This window comes from Arachis ipaensis, chromosome B2 (assembly GCF_059453495.1).
Source record: "Arachis ipaensis isolate K30076 ecotype BB chromosome B2, ASM5945349v1, whole genome shotgun sequence".
NCBI classification, from domain to species: Eukaryota; Viridiplantae; Streptophyta; class Magnoliopsida; order Fabales; family Fabaceae; genus Arachis; species Arachis ipaensis.
This window is the reverse complement of record NC_142437.1, coordinates 9,759,528-9,780,781: the sequence shown is the minus strand read 5'-3', so window position 1 is coordinate 9,780,781 and position 21,254 is coordinate 9,759,528. Positions and strand designations below refer to the sequence as shown.

General features: G+C 36.4%; 1 protein-coding gene across 4 annotated transcripts; it reads right to left on the bottom strand.

The window, feature by feature from the left end:
• Positions 1-32: 32 nt before the first annotated feature.
• Positions 33-18,132, bottom strand: LOC107624816 (transcription regulator). Of its 4 annotated transcripts, none has more exons than XM_016327277.3 (51): positions 17,775-18,132; positions 16,564-16,861; positions 16,141-16,369; positions 15,501-15,840; positions 15,274-15,387; positions 15,044-15,172; positions 14,775-14,966; positions 14,484-14,678; positions 14,095-14,232; positions 13,826-13,948; positions 13,484-13,737; positions 13,217-13,320; positions 12,097-12,191; positions 11,781-12,020; positions 11,383-11,574; positions 11,168-11,246; positions 10,977-11,044; positions 10,644-10,789; positions 9,891-9,999; positions 9,659-9,805; positions 9,524-9,571; positions 9,315-9,443; positions 8,986-9,225; positions 8,752-8,892; positions 8,568-8,653; positions 8,389-8,494; positions 7,973-8,068; positions 7,696-7,848; positions 6,635-6,817; positions 6,336-6,553; positions 6,112-6,244; positions 5,908-6,024; positions 5,682-5,726; positions 5,453-5,530; positions 5,147-5,263; positions 4,595-4,721; positions 4,412-4,512; positions 4,225-4,341; positions 4,044-4,127; positions 3,686-3,832; positions 3,464-3,595; positions 3,357-3,386; positions 3,129-3,275; positions 2,422-2,483; positions 1,929-2,082; positions 1,652-1,843; positions 1,450-1,554; positions 946-1,080; positions 625-861; positions 434-535; positions 33-344 (listed from the first exon to the last, which is right to left on the bottom strand). In XM_016327277.3, exons 1-51 carry the CDS (start codon positions 17,913-17,915, stop codon positions 210-212), a joined length of 7,230 nt encoding a protein of 2,409 aa, XP_016182763.1. In that variant the 5' UTR covers positions 17,916-18,132; the 3' UTR covers positions 33-209. The 4 variants fall into 4 exon arrangements, with proteins under 4 accessions (XP_016182763.1, XP_088360883.1, XP_088360884.1 ...); XM_088504757.1 differs by having other exon boundaries at positions 6,112-6,223; XM_088504758.1 differs by having other exon boundaries at positions 6,112-6,211.
• Positions 18,133-21,254: the final 3,122 nt, after the last annotated feature.

Below are 21,254 nucleotides of genomic sequence, written 5' to 3'. Positions count from 1 at the left end.
ATATAAGTTTGTAACATGTAAAACTCCTGTCAGAAAGCTGAAAATTTTTCAACATGATCATTTAAAATACCAGGAATCTACAGAGAGTACAATTTGTATATTTTGATCGACACCAATATCAACATGTACTTAATTGCAAAAAATGATTAGCCTACACACAACTAAGCAGCAGCAAAGCCATCTAATCTAATCTACTCCAATTTATGGAGTTAAACCCAACCGGAGACCATACTCTCATCCACTGGTTTTGGACCGCCGCAGGATCTAGAGACGGACTCAAAAAGTTTCTCAATCTCTGGTGCGCATCTTATGAAAGACCGGTTCCAGAAATTATACCTCGGGTTCTGGTAAAAATACAAAACAGTTTAGCGTTGGTTGCAAGCTACTAATGACATGCTTGAATAAAAAACAATCATAAAATCGAACATAATACCTTGATCAGCTCAATGAAAGTGATGAGCAGTCCCCAAGGATGAGGACGATTAACGATTAGCCGTTCTAACAATACTCTAGTAATTTGTTCTTGGATGATTTCCTGCGGCGGAATATAAAGGTCCAAGTTAATAAAACTCATGTTATATCTAGAAAAAAACAGCATTGCGGTAGACACAGAGAAACACGAACCTGGTTTGATTCCGCAAACAAGTACAGAAGGATGAAGGAAAAGTAGTGGGTGTGTGTGTTAGGGTAGCGTAGTTGGTTGGCAACGGCATTTAAGAAAAGATAGCGCCCTTCAGTGTCCAAGTCCACAATTAGTGTCTGGAAAATATCCAATGCAGCACCAACAGAAAATACAGCCAAGGGGAAACCAGGTGATGCAGATTGAGCATGGGGAGATCGTCCCTGAAGTTGTTGGATTGCCTGGAAGACCATAATAACTATTTCGTGATTATCGACTCAAATGCAGAGGTATATATAAATGTGCAAGTTTCAAATTTACAATACCTGCATTCCAACATGCAACACAAGTGAGTTGATCAATGGCACATTGTAACGTGTCCCGGCAGAAGCAGCTTCATTAGGTGAAAGGAGCATCTTGTCCTTCAGCTCAGACAAAAATGGAGAATTTTGCTGTCTTGTCTGCAGAAAAAAGATTGAAGAGTTATAAAATAAATAAATGCAAGCTTACCCCCCCCCCCCCCAAAAAAAAAAAGAAAAAAAAACAATTCACAAACTAATGTTTTTTACCGAAATAACATTACGGGAATATAAATCTTTTAAAACTGTGTCGACTTTGTCCTAATATTATAAATTATGGCACAAAAGATTTATAGAATCAAACTACTTTTATAAAAAGGTTATAGGGATAAAAGTTTCCGTAGAAGACCCGGGTCTCCATAGAACTAATAAATAATTAATTTTAACATTCATTATCTAAAATTTGAAAAAATTTAATGTGTATAAAATAATTAATTTTCATGATCATTTCCAAATTATATGGTAACAAACCTTAAGGTATTCATCCACATCAGCCTTAATCTGCTTCGCTTTAATAGCAGCATCGACCTCCGAAAGAATCCTTGGGGATTGAGTAATTTCTTGAAGCAAATCAATCTGCAAAGAAGCAGGTCACCAAAATGTTCCAGGGAAATAATAATAATAATAATAATAATAATAATAATAATAATATATAAATCTGAGATTATAACACCTTCAAATTGGGGGTGGATGGATCTGGCAACCTCATACTCCGCGGAAAAGCACTCAGAACAATATTCCGCATCTGTATGCAACTTGGCGGAATAACATCACAGAAGGTAAAGTGAAAGTCACATAGGAACTCAGGGAAGTCATGAAGTAGCACCAGTAGCACCCTAAGAGTGCCTTTATAGAGAAAACGGACCTGACCAGAACCAGTCAGCATGTCAGAAACATTGCTAGTCTCCGTCCATATAAGGTAAAAAATAGTGATGAATACGAAAACAAACCGGATCTCCGAGTTCAGCATGTCTCAGAAAAGGCTCCATAAATTGGAAGAGATCAACAAGCAACCTTTGGATATAAGGCCAACCTTTTTGACCATTACCAGTCAGCATTTTTGGCATAAAGCTCCTGTGACTTATCAACTCAAGCCAAGCAAAACTGAAAAAACATTTCCACAAACACGGTAAATAATTATAAAACAATTTAACAACAGGTGGGAAAGATGTTATCAGGAAAATAAATTCATTTTTGGTGTACACAACCTTTAAGAGATACTGGTGTGTCTTCTATTGGTGGAAGATTCAATAAAATGAACCAGAAGAAAAAATTAACACAAATAAATATCATCGGTTTTCTACAAACAGGAAGTCTCAACCCAGAAAAATAGCCATTCCACCACAACAGATCATGTGGAGTTACAAGCATATGAATAGATACTATTCCATTACTACAATTATATCGTCAAACAAGTCAGGAAAACAGCATTCTTAGGCTCACCTGAAAGCAGGAACCTTGAGGGGCTGCAAAGCATGAAAAGTATTGGCAAAAGCAATCAAAATCTGCAAAATATGAAGTATTATTAGTCAAGCACACAAGTGTCTTCATTTCTTGGACAGTATCATTGGGAATGAAGAACATAACAGAGTTAAAAAAACCCACAATGTCTAAATAAACAACCATCATAAACAGATTAGTATTTACAAACCTTTGCTGAAAAATTTTAACTACGTGAATACCAACCATCATAAACAGTTTAATATATACAAACCTACCACCCATACATAACTCCTTTTACTGTTAATAATTTTTTATATTAACAAAAGACGCTTTTTGTTCGTTATGTTCGAGCAAAATGTTTACTTATTGTCCCTTTATCTAATAAACAAATTAATGAGCTTAATTTTATTCAGTTTACCAATCTAGATATCATTTCATTTGAATCTCTCCCATAAAACAGTTTTAAATAGTAGTATTGTGATTTGAATGCACAAATCCATCCAAACCACTATTATTTGATAAATCATCTAAATGAGATGTGTAACGAATCAACTCAATGTAATGAATCATTTGATGAGAGCTTGCTTGCCTACCCATAGCTTTCTCAATAACTTCAGTAACAGGTTATGGCAAATGCAGAAGACCAAACACAAATAAAAACAACTTCAACATAGAAACTAATAGGAAAAGTTTAAAGTGACAAATACCTGGAGATTTGCACCATCAGTAACAGGTTCAAGTGAACCAAGATCTAGAAGCAAATTAATGAACAATCTGAAATACGGTCTTGGATTAAAAGAGGCCTTCTTCTCTTCTGCATCTTTTAGAATCAACCGAATAGTCACCGCAAGAATCTGTCAGAGAGTAACACATTAGAATATCATTACAGAATTCATAAAGCCAACAGAGGAGAGAAATGAAGTTTGCCTACAGACCTTAGAAAGAAGAAAGGACTTGTTTGATCCCTGTTCAAACAAATAACAAATTAGAGAAAAGCTAAAGAAATACCCAAACTAAAAGAAAATAAAATGGCACAGTGGACCTTCAATATTGAGAAGACAAGCTTGGCATAAATATCAATCGCAATAAATGACATTGCTGGCAGCTGTTGAGAAGATTGCAATGCCCCAGAATTAATCACCTCACTGTTTAAGCAGTGTGTAACAACTAGTTCCTGGAGGAAATAAGGGAGGAAAGAAAAGTTTTATTGATAACCCTGGCCATTAATAGGAAAGTGACCTGTATCTGAGAGAAGATACACTACCATCAATAGCCGGAAGAAGCGATCTGTTACATCATCCCCCTTAAGGAGACCATTTTGATGTAATTGTAAGATGAAGTGAGTAGAAGCTGTATCATTCGGAGGAGGGAGTTCACATATCCGATACCATTCTGTAAACAACATGGAAACCTACAACACATGTGGATAATAAGTAATGTTTGGAAGTTTCCAATGATGTATTGTATTCCCAATTCCCACTTAACGAGAAGTTGAAACACTCTAGACATAATTAAAATATACCACAGGCAATAAATACAGAATTACAGTCAGTATCTGACAATGTATGCAAATAGCCACACAACAAAGTATGAATTTATCTAGCAATTTCACAGCAAAATACCTGCTCACGGAATCCAGCAGGATCTGGTTCAACAGACTCTACAATGTTTACTTCTTCCCGGTTTGGTGCCAGCATCCCAGGACCCTGTTTTTAACAAATAGATTCAGTCACAGTTGGAGCAGAACAAAAACTATGCGTGTAAAACAACAATAACAGCTGAACCTAGTATCCTATGTATGACCTTATTGTCCCTTGATTGTCTTGCCTTATCCTCCTTTGCAGGAACACTAACAGAAGGGTTCTTGATCATCTCAATCAGCTGTTGCAACGATTCAGGGGATCCAGGCTTTGAAGCAAGCTGAAATAAAAGATATTTGGTAAAGACGGGGCAGAGTAAAAAATGCAGACACTCGTGGACAAATACAAACCTTTGCCAAAGCATCAACAAGATTGTGAAGTTCTGAAATAACTTTCAGTTCCTCAACAACCAGCATTTGAAGAAGAGAAATAGAAAACTCCGTAGCAGCCTCTGCACATTAATCCAGTGGAGTTGCATGAGTATAACAATATAAAAAGGGAAAACGATTAGAAGGTACATTCTTTTGACATACTGTTTCTCCCCCCATCAATGAGCTTTGCCATATGAACATTGTACTCGGTAAGATTTAGCAGTTCACTGCGGATCAGGCCTACAGTAATATCTTTGTTGAATTTCCTTTCTTCTTCTGAGTAAATTACCTGTAACAAGTATTCAATAACACACTAGTTATAAACAGAACACCAACATAACTTGTATTTAAATGTCACTCATGGAGGATTAGTTAGTAGTTAACCACATCTATTTTAGATGTAAATTTGGCTAATGGCAAGCTCTTTGATCAATTTTATTGATAATTTACATTACAAAATAGCATATCAGTGTCTCAAACAGGTACATAACATTAGTGGTTTTTGCACTTGGAAAAACTCTAACATCATCAGAATTATCTTAGTAGATGGAAGACACCCAAATCATTAATAATAATAAAGGGAATTCAACATCAGAATATGCAACATTCAGCAATGCTATAGGTAGATAGAGTATATTACATAAGGAAAAAAGGAACTAATGCCAAAATAAATTGTAATAATGACATAACTTCATTCAAGAGTGAAAAACATACCCAGCTGGTAAGCTCCTTAACGGCAAGCTTGCAAACATCGCGAATGGCAGTCAGGATTGCAAGATGAGCACCAACATGAGTGTTGTTGGATACATTGTCATAAAGGCCCTTGAATACCTAGTTACAAAAGTAATGACTGTGAATTTTTACAAGATACCTAGTAAACCAACCTGCATCCTAACTGAACTTGAGTATAAGGTACAGGGCAAAAAACAACCCAGAAGCAACAAGAAAAGGATCTACTAAAGCAACCAAGTTACGACAAAAATTCAGTGATCAATAAATTTCCTGCAGAAGAAAGTGTACCTTCTGAGCTACAGCTAAAGCTGCCTCATCTCGACTAACACATCTGAGTATGATCTCAGGAACCTCGGATATGACCCCCTAATCACAATACCCAAAACAGATATTCAGATGAGGAGAAAGAAATTATCAAAGTATGAAAATGAGAACAGCAGTAAAGATAAATATACTAATTTGGATAACAGAAGAGCTGTATACTATAGAAAAGAACCTAAACTGAACCATGACATACCTGTATTTCTGCTTCCTTGGCATCATTATTAACCAAAGCCTCCAACTAAAAAAATCAACAAAATGAAGACTCAAATAAGTGTCCTAAACAAACTGGATTGATAATACTCAAAACAAATGAACTAAATCAACGATTCATGCTATGAAGGATCCTGTTTTGAATATAATTTGACCAGTAATAGGATATACAGAGAAAATATCAAGAAACCAGAAAGGTCGAGAACTACCTTTTGTGCAACCATTTGGTATTTATCCAAGGCTTCCCTTGTAGAAATAGTGGGCTCCAAGAAACTACTTCCAATGCGCTCTACGACACTTGCTAGTGGCTGTGAAGCTCCAGATTCCTTGCAAAATAGTACAGACGCACAGTTAGACACCATTGCGACACATATGAAGCATATGAAGTTATAATGCTCGTGAATAATTCTCACTTTCATAGAATCAGAAGTATCAACAGTGTGCAACTCAGGTGTGGAAGCAGTTGAAGGAAATGAGGCAACTGATTCTTTCTCCAAACTGTGCTGGGAAACACTGTCAGCAGCTCTAATGTGAATTGAGGAAGCACTGAGGTGTTAAATGCAGACAGTGAATACAATAAAGAATAACAGAATGTCACAGAAATAAAGCGATAAAATAGTGAATAAAAAAGCAATACCTGAAGTGTTGAGCCAAATTAGATTCCGACATATCTTCTACTGGTCGCGACACCCCTCCTTCATAGCTGGAGCTTACAGAGTAACCAGGGTTAATTTGTCCTGATACAGCACCATTAGTGCCAGCGAGACCAGCATTTCCAGATTGAACCGAAAGACCAGATGACATAGAATGTGAGCTCTGACTTGACTGATTTTGCCAGGGAAGCCGAACGAAGTCCTAATATACATAAGCAGCAATTAAACCATGCAGTGTTTCCAAAATAATTAGAAGTAACAGTGAAAAGAACCATTTAAATACCTCATAGACGCGCTGCTGCGAGAGGGACAACTGACCAGGCTTGGGTCGAAGAGGCTCTGGCACAACACCCATAGAACTTTGTGTGTACAAGTTTGTATCAAAAAATGTGGAACCCATACCTTCTCGATGCTTCCTTCTCATAGAAAGTTGTTGATTAATTTCTGTATCAATGGTGGTTATTGCCTACAAAAGAGTAAAGAGATATAAATGTTGAGTTAAACAGATGATACTTCTGAAGAAAAAATTCCTATACTATTATTTCTGAGATTCAATGAAATTTCAAAAAGGAACGAGAGTCCAATCTTGGTGGTTGCTGCTAGTAATGCCTATTACGAACATCAAACGTTTTAATCAAATCTATAAACATACACTGGAAAAAATCTACAAATTAGAAGTTGCAAATACTTAACAAATATTATCAGCATTATAGAAAAGAAAACCCCAGATAGTACCCAAAGCAGATGGAATACAATGGGAGAAACATTATCTACACAGTTCATAAGAACTGCAAATCTCTTATTCTTCACAGTTTATCACCCTTACGATTATTTTAGTTTGAAAAATGTTACATACCCAAAGAAAGTAGGGAACCACACCTTAAAAGCTAGCTATCAAGGTAAATACAACGTTGAGCATCCCATACTACTCCATGTTGCTTTGGGCATCACATGATACCCAAGTCACTAACACAATTCTTTACACATTCAAACAAGAAATCTTATTGGCATTAAGCAAAACTTTTTGTTTCACCCTGGCTAGTAGATTTCCAAAACTAATTATACAAGTACATATAGAAAAGAATAAGGTAAGGCAGTTCAAATAGTCTCTACTACAGAACAAAAAGTTTGACACATTAGTGATAAAATTTGTTCATGCATATCATTAGTCCATTAGTATGTGTTAAAACCACATCAACCTTAAGTCCTTAACATGTAAATCCCTCTAAATAAAGTGTTAGAGCTACAAATAAGCAAGACAGATAATAACCTTCTCCAGACCACAGCATTGCCACACTAACCATAACCACAAGACAACTATCACAAACTTTCAGTAGATCTAACCTTATCAGTAGCAGCCTGCTCAATGACTGCACAACCAAGATCAAGATTATCATTGGTGACAAGTTGCACAGCTTGCTCCAAAATTTCATTTGCAATATTTAAATTCTGAAGTGAAATTCTTAGTTGACTTGATATTGATGCCCTTAAAGGTTCCTAGAAGAGAGAGAAATAAGACAAATTGCAGACTAAACAGAAACATATACTAAATAATAATACATTGCTTAGATGTTCTACAATCAAACAGCATAAAACTGAATGTTGGATTTCAGAGCTATACTTTGCATGTAACATGAGCTAAGCTCCCAGCCAGACTGGCAACCATCAGGTGTGCAGCATTTACTATGCGTGTCTCATCTGATTCCATGGCATAATCCTGCAAAATAAACAAATACACAAATAAAGAAAGACAAACTGAGCAACTGCTTTTCCTGTCTCATACTTTCAGTTTTGTTTTACCAAGAGCTTCACATCAGTTTCAATATACATGATTGTAAGGAACAAGGATGACAATACTACTTCATGACTTTCAGCTATCAAATTTCACAACAATCACCACTTCTCCCACTAAATAGATAGTAACAAAATTTTAGAAAAGAAATTATGAACGTTATAAAATATATAAACATTCGCTGACAATGAGCAAATTAGGAATCCTCAGGTAAGAATAAAATCTGGGAAAGTTATAATATCAACCTTTAAAACAAGCTCCTTTGTTGTTTGTGTAGCTATGGAAACACTACGCTGCACAATACTAGATACTATCTCTTTGATAGCTCTCTCCATTGCAATAGGTACAGCCCTGTTATAACAGAACAAACTTAGTATGCCATACAAATTCAAACAAGCAATGGAAATTATTGAGAGCGACATACCTCTGAAAATGCATTTGCAACCCAAAACCACTAAGCTTCTGATTGATAATAAGATGAGTTGCAATATTAGGTATCTGTGATGGAAGCTATAAGCAAAAGACAGTTAATAAACTTGGTTGAAATCAGCATCCCTTAAGCCAAAAAAAAAATCGAAGAAATAACAGAAAACTTTTACATTCCACACCTGGCTAAGGGAAAAAGGTACAGGCGTAGGAGTTGCTTGTAATAGTCCTTGAGCAGAAGGAAGTTGATCAGACAAGCCTAGAGGTGTTACCTTTTCATCCTCCATCAAGGCTCCAGTGGAAATATGAAGTGGACTAGCGTACTAATTCATTAACAGACACTCAGGGAAACAATTTATAGATTGGGAGGGGGGAAAGAAATAGGTATTCAACCCCAAAAGCATGTAAAAACAAACCTGAGAGAGTAAATGAGGATGTGCCCCAGTATTAGATGGATTGGTAACTTCAAGTGGTAACTCCACTTGATTTACTGGCTGTATAAGGCTAGATTTTATATCAGACATCATTTGTGCTTGAGACGCCCCAACATCTTTATTGGAGAAATCAGGATTTCCTTCAATTTCTCTTTTCCGATCCTTCAGGAGAGAAGTTGGCGTAACATCCTTCATATCCACACTAAGATTTTTGAACAACACCTGTATAGCACAAGGATATGAATAAATCGGTACAAGAGAGCGGCAACTATGACCATAATATCCAGAAAAGGAAATAAAATAACTATGACCTCTATGTCAAATTTGAGGTTCATTTTCAAGTTTGGCATTGAATAAATCTCAGCAAGCAATCCCAGAATGCCCATCGTCCAAGGATTAGGGGGTTGATATGCAAGACTGCTTTGGCATGGTTCAAGGACCTACAGCATTTACTGAATCATGATATAGCACAAGATGGAAGAAAACCATCGCAACAGTTTATTACAATCATAAACTATACCTTTGAAGTAAATGGGATAACAGCTATCATCAGCCCCTTCTCATATGCCTACATCGCAACATATTGATAACCAAATCAGCAAACAAGCAGCTGAAACACCATCAGCCCTTGGAGTATACACAAAATGATAATTACCTCTATAATCAAAGATTTCGGGTCTATTTCACGAGCCCTCAAAACCTGATTCCGCCCAATTGTTAACTTTCCAAGCCAGCTTCCCAGATTTTTAAGCAAAGAGCGTTCTTCTGAACTAGACTTTATGAGCTCAGATCCTAAAAGAACCTGAGAGTACACAAACCGGGATGTTAATTCAAATTTCAACATATATTCACTTCAAACAATCAGGGAACAATGACAATTCACAAACCTTGCAATTTTCATAGGTTGCCTGCACAATCTCTTTGTTCAAAGCCTTTGAATTGACTTTATCTAGGAATTTCAGGTACAAGTCATGGAAATTTGGCTCAATGCTCGCTCTGTCAGTATTCAAAGTATCAATTGATAGTTTGGCATAAGATCAAGTAAACAAAAGTACAAATACAAGAGGACTACCGTATCCATACTGTTAGACATGTAGCCACATACAGGAACAATAAGAAGATTTTTACCAAAACACCACTAGAAAATTCATCTTTGAATGAAATCATTTATCCTACAGTTCTTACATAAAATTTAAGAACCGGAGAGTGATGAAAAAGGAAATCTTGAAGTGGACTAATCTTAATTCGGACTCGTGGTTTCCAGGATTGGCAGATCAATTGTGCACTATTAGAGTTCAGTTTAATTCAGTTAAAATTGAGTAGACTCAAAATATCTAAGAAATCAACATTATTAATAAAATATTTTATATTGCACGGTTACATATCAAAGGTAATTTTATTCCCTAGTGGCACTCTGGATAGCTCTCCGGTAAAATGAGAACTCAAAATTGACCTAAAACAAAATTTGACCTTCTAAAATACCGCAGTGCCCAACTGTCCACTTCAAACTCCAGCAATGCAATTAATCATATTGAAAATAACAATTACACTCATTTCTGTGGAATATATCCATACACATTGATCAGAATAGATACAACTCTTTTAGGCATCCCATCATATGCTTTATGAAGTATACTAACCTTTTCATAACCATATACTGTGCAAACCATGGATAGTACTGCTCTTTCAAAATTTCAGTGAATTCTTTTGCTTTAGCTTCAATATTTGCAGTAGATATATTATTAATTATAAATGATATCTTATCCTGAACCTCTGACCCTGGAGCCTGTTAAATGCATTAAGAAAAAGAGGATTACATTGAACCAAACAAAGACAAAATTAATATTTATATACATTAGAATGGGATATGAGTAGAACAAAAGTAAAATGACTAGGAATCTAAACAGCTGAACACATAAGACCACATCTCATGAAAGCAACCAACGTGATCAACTTGTAAATGGCTAGATCACCTCGATGGGAGTTTCTCTTTTCTCAGCAGCTGCAACCAAAGTTTCAATGTTCAAGGCTGATCCAAACCCTACATAATGGACATTTCCAAGAAGCAAAGTGAATGTTCAGAAAATGAAAGAAGAAAGATGCACAATATATATTGCCAATCAACCAGAATCATTCACAAGGGAGTGAAGGGACAGAAATATACTGGTTGAAGTAGCTCCTCGCGAAGGACGAACAAAACCAGGAGAAGATAACATCGACGATGCGCTGCCAGTGCTATGTAGCTGCAGTGAGATACAAAATAAATTAGCAGTAACAACAAAGAAAAAATACCAAGAAAAACAAACAACCACACACATATACATAACAGTAACATTCACATCATGCCCGGAATTCTGAAACAAGAGACAAGTATAGTACCTTATTACTACTAGAAGTATCAGCAGGAGTAACTGCTGAAGATTGCCCTACAGATGATAAGATCGGTTTTACATCAGTGGATGAACCAACAGAGGCTTTATGACGATCATCCAAGGGAATATCACGCCTCTGTTGAAGCTGCAGTGATATATGTTGCTGCCCAGGCTGGATGACACCAGAGCCATTGAGATGCTGCAAGGACACAACAAAGACACGTCACCTCAGTATGATAGTGAGAAAATAAAGAAAAAGGTCAATCTACCAACAGGGAAGTATAATAAGAAAACAAACACATTCACACAAATAAGACATCAGTGCTCATAATTTTGCATGCAAATCCATTTTAGCTTCATTGTCCAATACCCTAACATAGAAGGAAGAAATTAGATTACTTTTACCTCCACATGCCCTAACATAGTTTGTGCAGAATTATGGTTACTAATAAGTGAAGCATGGTTCACCCCGTCCACATCTGCATGACCAGCAGAAATCCTGGCAAGAGCCTGTTCAATGAAAGTGACGATTTCTGAATGTGTGCTGCGCAAATGGGAAATTTGCAGAATGTGATTGCAATACTGAGGCCACTCAATAAGGCGGTCCACAAACTGCTCCAAGGCCAGACTTCCAAACGTAAACATCTGCAATATATGGATGGAATATCAAATAAAACATCATACGTAGACTTGAGCAAATCCACTAGTAAACACCACAAACCTTTGAATCTGCAGGCTTGCGTAACGAATCAAGAACATATCGAAGAGCAATCCCCAGAGACAGATGAGTCACAAGGTGATGCTTTATGACGGAACCTGGCATGTATTAAGAAACAATGTAACATAAATACAGAACTAGAAAATCAAAAAATAATCATGTATTTCAACAACTGAGAAAAGTGAAACCTGAAGCAATCAAATACTCAAAACACCTAGTTTAGCAATGTACACCAACATGGTGAAAAAAAAACCTCTTGATTGTTTTTCACATTTAGATTTCTAACATAGCAATAGATTTTACAACTGAGTAGAGTCAAGTACTACAGACAACAAAACATTATAGCCCAACAAGATAGAAATACAAATTCTTAGAGGAAGTATAAGCCAGGCATTGCGACTAATAAATTTTAGACAAACCTAAGTCACAGAATGAAATTGTTGCATAGTATCTATTTTTTAAAAAAAAAAAAAAAAAACAAAGACAAAACAAAAAAACAGAAGAAGAAAACAACAAACAACAACTAAATGGTGGTGTAAATGGCTGCTGCAATCAAATTATATTACACAGGTGAGCCTCTTAGCTTGGCAAAAGACCCACTTAGGTCAATTCCAAATCTGTTATCAAGCTCTAGTTGGCACAATTCATTGAATTATACTATTTCTTATCACAAGTATCAGAATAAATATAAAAGCATTATTTATTTCTTCATTATTTTATTTTAAAAAAAAAAGGGTGACAAGTTAGCCATTCCCTACCTCAAAATCGAGAAGCTTAGATTAGCTAGAATTATGGGGAAATATCCAAATAGGCTTGAAAGCAAGTTTAAAAAGTAAATAAATAAATAACCTTGGCTGGAGCTCAAATTCATTTAATTATTGTTCAAGGCTTTCAAGCTCAAGTACTCAAGACATATGTGACAAATCCAATTAAATATTTAAAAAACAAATACTATTTCATAGTTGATCAAAAGACATATAATTTACCAAGCAATGCAATTTACTAACCCAGGTCTTAAGTTTCCTAGCAGAACACAACACATCAAGATAGTAACAATCATTTTGGCACTAGCCAATAGAAATGAGTTACATTCAACATCCGTAATGCTAAAAGAAAAACTTACCAAAGAGAACTGCAGCAATTTTGAGTTGCCTTTCAGGATATTTCGGAAAAAATTTATACTCCTCAAACAAGTTTCCAATCATGCAATCAAAAATTGATTTCTCCCTGATAATTCACATCAATATTGCCAGCACATTAGAAGCTAATCATAGACCAGATAATATTTGCATGAATGGGTAATAAACAGCATTTAAGAGAATGGATAGTCATTTGTTCATTCTTCATACATGATTCATAACAAGCATATAAAAACTTTAAAAAATGTCACCTCTTCACAGAAGATTCCTTGAACCGGGCAAGCATTTGCACCATTGCATTGATGGTTAACTTATCAGAAAACATCTTATGGAAGTACAAGTTTGCTTCATCTTCAATGTCCTCCGAATATGCATCAGAGGTAGACGAATCTGCAGGCGCACCATTTTGCAGTCTTGGGTTTGAATCTATCATAGATACCTGCAACCTCTCCAGCTCCTCAGAAAGTTGACTAGAGTTAACAAAGTCAGTATGAGATTTCAGAACCTGTAATTAAACATCATTAGACACAAATCCCATGAAAGCAGGTAAAGGAAGGGACAAGCAGAGAAACCAAATGATTTAAGTACAGAACCTTCAAGAAGGTAGGAGTAGTCTCAGCATAAAGATTCAGAACAGCACCAGACTGATGAAAAGATTTACCAGATAAGCTCTGTGATCTACCAAAATGGATATCTTTTACAAATTTGAGGCACTCCTGTGAAATAAGATAAGTGTTAACTACTTTCCTTTCTGCTAGAATAAATTCAGCAGGAGTTCAAATTAAAAAGAACAAGACCAAATGAATGCATACATTTTACTGTACTAGTTATTAAAGACAACGAATGAGGGAAGGAAAATTACCTCAAAGAAGACATCCTTGTACATAGATAAGTTGTTACTCAGCCACTTCTCAAGGTCAAGGAATTCTTTTCTTGAAGCAACAGCTGCTAATCTTATACTATAATAGGAGGGAATGACTTCCAGTACTGATGATAGAATCTGTATATAATAAACAGAAAAAACTATAATCTACTGTTAAGAATGGCAAACAACAATAAAAACTCCAGCTTGCTTTTCAAAGGTTAGTTGAAGCCAAACTGCAAATATAATTAAGAGATGCTCAACAAAAGCAAGGATTGGTTATTATAAACAATTTTTTATACAAAAACAAGAAAAACCATCATAAATGAAAGCAATCTTGTTAAGACTGAATAGCAATCCAAAAAACCCACATTTCACATGAGAAATACCTTTAGCTCCTGGCAGATGTCAACAATTCTTGTAACACTGTCCAGGTCATTGTTTTGGGAATCCATAACCCCTCGTAAGACCAGATTAGGATTAGCATGCCATAGATGTTGAATCATTCCACTACCTCCAGCACTCTTTAGTATCATGGGGAAAACAACTAGAGATACTTCATGTTGGAAGAGGTTGTAAGCAGTCTGCAAGAGCAACATATGCAAACTTCATAATAAGAGGTACAGAATAAAAGGATAAACAGCAGAAATGACTATGAATTCAGGACAGTGTTTTTGTACATTAATGTGTGCCATCCCTAGAAGCAAGACTTCAGGACAGTGTTTCAGGGGATAATCAAGTATCAACCGAACATAACTGGCATGACCCTTCTCAGCTAGCTGGCAGAGAACATCCAGAAGGTCAAGACACAGCCATGCATGATTAGCATGTCCATTTTGAAGCTTGAGGCCATTAATCGCATCATTATATGCCTGCAACATGATTTCACATTTTAAAAATGGAGATGATGTGAACAAGAAACAGTAATCGTGTAGGCAGAGCATCAGACCAGCAGCCTTGTAGAGTGCGCGAAGGTAAACACTTCCGGTGGTGCTGATACAGCATATTTTAGGAAAGATAGCTGACCCTCAGTATTCTTCCACACAGATCCACAGATGGCATGGAGAGGAAACGGCTCCTGCTAGGTTCAATTTCAAAAATGTCAGAATTTTGAGCTGAAGATTTGCATGTTAATCAATTAAACACCAGGGGGAAGTCTGTGTAGTTCTGATGCCATACCTTACAGGCATGTCTATACACAGACATCAGAAAACAGAATGCTTCTTCACTAGGAAGGAAAAATCCTTCATGATCAAGATTTTCAATAACCCGTACCCAGTTGGTTTGAGGTGCCTGTATCAGAAACCAGAGAGAAGGTAAGGACTGTACTAGTGTATTCAAATTTGAAGAACAGAATTAAAATTCAGAAAATCATGGAACTTTTAAGTGAATTGACAAGAACTCACAAGCTGCTTGATTGTATCTATCAACACATCAATGTTCCAAGAGTTCGGCAGTGGCAACTCAGACAAGTTATTGTATCCAAGGGCTGCACCAAAAGTTAAGAATGTACACTGGTTGTCCTCCAGCCCTGCATGGGTACGAGCAATAGCACCAAGTAATTTAGAGAGGGCACTGTCGGTTAAAGGTAAGAAAAGTGACAAGATCTCCTTGCACTGAGAGACGTCAAGTGTGCACCCATAGCCTAGTTCCTTCACAATATCTCCCATGTTCATTTCCTTCTGTATGTCTGCCAAAATAGCATCAAAATCATTTTCTACAGAATCATGGAACAACTCCATATTCCTGCAGAAGAAAATGGATGTCAGTAGACAAGCAACTTATAAGACAATAGCAGATATGGCAAGTTGGCAACATCAGAATCAAATGCTTAAATAAATAATGCAAAACATAAAATAATATTCCAAATAGTTTTGAGCCCAGCCTTATCATTGATATTGATAAGTGATGAAAATGATTGGCAGGTAGTCAAAGTATATTAAATAGAATACAGACAGCTACTGTAATTAACATGACTATGCACCCGAATTGTCTTCTAGAGACTAGAATCATCCATAACATAAGAATTATTAATGAGGTGATCACCTCAAAAAATCAGCCTCGTGCATCTCATCGGGTAGCAGCGGATTCAGAACAAAAGGTGGGGTGTCCTTGAACTGCACCAATGCTAATATCTGCATAAAGGAATCTACATGCTTGGAGAGACCCTCTGATTGCTTGAGGAACATGATAATATTGTGAATTTGTTCATGGCAACTCAAAGAACCAGGATTGGCATGCAATTCCTCAATCTGAGCCATGCAAAATTTCTTGCCTAAAATGATGACAATGATGATGAGGAGGAGAAGGATAATAATAATAAAAAAAAAAAAACAAGGCAAATTTTGACCACAAGGAAATGGCCATGAATCTAACATCTTGAAAAGACAACAACAGTATTTGAAAAGTGAAATACATGTAGGAACCCATTAAGCAATAACCAAAGTTAGAAAATAACATGCTACTTACCAGATAACCTGGTTTCAGGATTTTCAGAATCAGATAATGCAAGACTGATGGTAATTTTTTCCAGTAAAGACAACTGTAGTCCATTACAAAAATTTGCTAGGAAGTTTTCGTTGATGTCTATATTCTTCATTGACTCCGAAAACACCGTGCTAAAGTTTGGTTTGTCCAGGAGGTGCTTTATGACTGCCCCAAGAATTGGCTCATACTTCACATCTTTCAAATCTCTCCTGACATAATTAAAGTGATCAAAGCATGTCTGAAGCAGCAAAATGCATCCAACGGTTCCAAACTCAGCAAACTGTGAGTGCAAGAAAGTGAGCGTCAAAAATCAAATCAATCTGTCTGATAAACAATGCAGATAAAACTCAAATATGAATGTAAATTGTAAATTGTAAAATGTATAGTAGTATAAAATATAACATCCTGAAACAAATCTACTCAGGCCAGCCGAGGTCACAGTTTTCCCCTAATATTTTCACAAGAAAATGAAGAGAATAATAGCAGAACATCTTTAGATAAGATTGAGGGCGCACACTAGAACACATGAAATATGTCACATTTACAAGTTTCAACTATCAGAAGGAACATGAAACAATGGAACTTCATCATTGCGACCTAACTCAAGGCTACACCTATCATCTCTTCTACCAGGTAAGCTCATCAATCAACCATTTCATTCTCCAAATCACCAAAACTAAAGGCAGTAGTGAAAGAGACCCTAAATGACTGATCCGTGCCACAGGAAGATAGCATATGTTAAATAGCATTTCAGCTAGGCATGCTAATAACGCGAGCAATGGAGGAAAAACACAGTGATCATTTATAATGTTGCAAACATGTCAAAAAGATTTATGCAGAAAACAGACCAACAGAAACCCAAAATGATCCAGCATCACAAATTTTATAGAGCATATTTAGTTGCAATAGACCCAATATTTTAACCCAGTCCCATAAACGAAATCATAATTGTTTGGCAACCCCACATCAAAAAGCAAGAAACTTCACAAACAACAACGCATCATGAACACAACAAGTTGAAGCATAGCTAGAGATTTAAACATGAAACTTTAGAGAGAGAGACCCAAGAAAAGGAAGTGAGCAAAATTCGAATTTAAGTTTACGAACAAAGCAAAACCTAGAAATAAAGTGCGAACACGAAAAGGAAGAGAGATGAAAGCGGGAAATTGAATCGGGAATGGAAGAGTGAGTACCTGAGAGAGTTGATGGAGAACGGAGTCAAAGTTGACTTCGTTCAAGGAGGTGAGCAAGAAGCGAATCTGGTTGGGAGCTGCGGAGGAGAGGATGGTGGGGGCCATGGCGGTGAGGGAGGGTTGGGATTCGACGGCGGTCATCAATCAAAGAGTGAACAGAGAAGGCAACAACAATGTGTGAGGGCGCGTTAGAGAGAGAGAGAGAAGACAAGGAGAAAAGAGAGTGAAGAAGGGATTTGGGGTGAGGTCAGGTTTTTTGCTTCTGGCTATGAGAAGTTGGGAACGAAAAGTGCTGTGCTGTGCTGTGCTGCTAAGAGAATAGAGAGACTCTGATTAGTGATTATGTATGTCGTTTTGTATTGAGCTTCTCTCTCACTCTCGCCTTTTCTTACTTCATCTCCTCCCTTCTTTCAATTTTTTGGATTATGAGGCTTGGGCCACTTTCTATTTGGACTGGGTATTAGGCTTTATTATTGGGTCATATTCATCATCCTATCACTTAATTTGTCTGGCAACCAAAAACATGGGTAAATTACCAGTTAGCTGTTGTATACTTGTTTTTTTTTTTTTTTTTTTGGTTTACTTAAATTAAATCTGACCTGATTTTTTTTTTAATTAAATCTTATCTATTTCAAACCAAAGTGAGCGCTTTGCTCCAAGAATATCTCTGCAACAAGGAAAGAGGTTTTCACTGGGGTATCCTCTATCAGATTTGTCCAGGATTTGGGCAAGTATCTTGGAGTTACCCTTAGCCATTCTAGGGTGACTCGTTCAGCTTTCAATGGTGTCCTGGATAAGATTCGGAGTAGGCTAGCAAGCTGGAAAGGGAGTTTACTCAATCGGGCTGGTAGACTCTGCTTGGTTAATTCTGTTGCCGCTGCTATTCCCACGTACCAGATGCAGGTCTCTATTTTTCCCAAAGGAATCATTAGTAAATTGGAGTCTATGATGAGGAATTTTCTTTGGAAAGGACAAGTTGATGGAAGAGGATTGAATCTTGTTAGTTGGAAGGTACTGGTTACTCCAAAAAAATATGGAGGTTTGGGGATTAGAGATCCTTATTGTGTAAATATTGCTCTTCTTGGGAAGCTAGTTTGGACTTTTTTCCAGCAGCCAAACAAGCTATGGGTCCAATTATTGGATGCCAAATACCGATCATCTTTATATGACTGTTTTAGTTATCCTAAGAACAAGGACTCTCCCATTTGGAGGTGTCTTTGCAAGGCTTGGAAAGTGTTGAAGGATGGGTTTGCTTGGTGTATTGGAGATTTGAACCAGAATTTTTGGTTTTCTAGCTGGAGGAGAGAAGGACGGTTATCTAATGAGATGGATTATGTCCACATTTCTGATTCGAATCTCCGGATACAGGATATTTGGTCGGTTGGTAGGTGGCATTTGGATACTCTTTATTCTCCTTTATCTCAAAATCTGAAAGATAATATTCTCTCTTACAATCCAGATGAACAAGCAGGTCCGGAAGTGGGTTGGTATTGGAGTGGGTCTGCTGCCAAAGTCTATGACTCACGCAATGGTTACTTGTGGTTGTGTAAGCAGCTGTTTGGTTGGGAGGAGAGGGAGAATTGGCTTTGGCTTTGGCGTCAGCTTGTTCCGGAAAAGCATAAATTTTTGGCTTGGTTGTGTCTTAAGGAGGCTCTTCCTACTGCAAGTTTTCGCTTTAGAAGAGAGATGTCGTCATCGGATAGGTGTCCAAGATGTCTTTCTAGCCAGGAATCGGTTATACATTGTATTCGGGATTGTCCAAAAGCTCAGCTTGTCTGGCAAAGGTTGGATATTCCTTGTCATCCTTTGGATTTGAAGAACTGGTTCTTGTATCATAGCAGAGAGCACTCGTTCAAGTTCTTTTCGGGACTTTGGTGGATATGGCGAGCAAGGAATAACGACATCTTTAATCCCCATGAAACTTGGCCTCCGGAAAAAGTCATTTGTCTGGCATTAACTTCAGAAAAGGAGCTTAGAAATATTTTTGAATTACAACGTATGTCCCTTCCCTCTACTCTAAATGGTTTTTGGAATCCCCCATCCATTGGTACTTTTAAGATTAATTGTGATGCTAGTTATTTTGGTTCGGGTGATAGTGTTGGTTTTGCTTGTGTTATTAGAGATTGTAATGGGAGCTGGCAAAGGGGTGTTTGGGAATGATTGAGAGTAATAGTATTCTTCAAGGAGAATTGTTTGCTATTTGGAGAGGATATCTCTTAGCTTGGGATGTGGGTCAACGAGATGTTATTTGTGAGACAGATTGTGTGGAAGCATTTAATCTTGTTACTCAAGATGGTTTTGGGTTTATTGATCCACTGGTGCTCAAAATAAGAGATATCATGCATTGGAATTGGCGTGTTGACTTTCGTTTGATTATGAGAGATGCAAACACGGTGGCAGATACTATGGCAAAGATGGCGATGAAGTTACAACTTTCGCATGTGGAACTTCTTTCACCTTGGGAGGAGTTTAAGAGTAGTCTTAAACGGGACTGTCCCTCTATTTAAGCAGTTCTTTGTTTTGTTTTTTTTTTTGTTTTTCTTTGTTTAATTTATTTCAGTCACAAAAAAAAAAAAACCAAAGTGAGTTGTGTGGCTAAGGCATATGATCTAGCTAGGTTACTGATAGTGAGCGAGTGTCAATAAGTATTAAGAATTTAAATTTCGTTCTGTATATAAAGTTACGTATTAGTCAACGATAAATTTTTAAATGAAGTTTAGATTCATGACATATTAATTTTTAATCTATTAAATTGAAAAATAACATACGGAAAATAAAATATAACTAAAGTTCCTTCTGTATATGAAATAACGTATTGACCAACAGTAAATTTTTAAATGAAGTTTAGATTCATGACAAATTAGTCTTTAATCTATCAAATTAGAGAATAATATACGAAAAATAAAATAAGTATCTCAAAAAAAATGCATGTAAAATGCTACCAAGGGTCTGAGTCTTGTTCTTCTATAAAATTTCAAAAATAAATAATGAATCAAAACTTTTTAAAATGATTAGAAAAAAAATTAGATGATCAAATTAATAATCAAGTTACTTCTAACAAATTCTTTTTTTCTTTAATTACTTTCATTTTTCATTCTTTTACTTCTAATTTTTTATCTCTGGTTTTAAAAGCTCTAATTTTGTCAAGCTCCCTCCTTCATTCTATCATGTTGAGTTTGTTTTTTTCTTATGTAAGGTCTAAACTCAATTTCTTTTAGAATGTTTTTTTATACTTTTTTGCTACTAACCTAATTAAAATTCTAGAACCATTGAGAAAGAGAGAGTGCAGCCATAGTATGAGGGAGAAGAGAGCAAACAAAATTTTTAATTTTATGCAAAACAGCAATTTTTGAACAGTATTTTCTCATTTATTTATCATTGGATTAATTTAAACTCTAAAATTTAGACTGCAGGTTCACCTCCTCTTGTTATTCATTCTAAATGGTGAAGATGTTTATTAGATGTCTATTGTAAGAGAAA

What these genes read in the sequence shown, in the direction of transcription:
- LOC107624816 (XM_016327277.3), bottom strand. Translation starts at nt 17,915, where the DNA reads ATGACCGCCGTCGAATCCCAACCCTCCCTCACCGCCATGGCCCCCACC. An exon ending in CTCAAGGTTCCTGCTTTCAG is followed by an intron (nt 2,083 to 2,421) that starts GTGAGCCTAAGA and finishes ATGTTTTTTCAG; the next exon opens with TTTTGCTTGGCTTGAGTTGA. An exon ending in ATGTGGATGAATACCTTAAG is followed by an intron (nt 1,081 to 1,449) that starts GTTTGTTACCAT and finishes TTTTTTCTGCAG; the next exon opens with ACAAGACAGCAAAATTCTCC.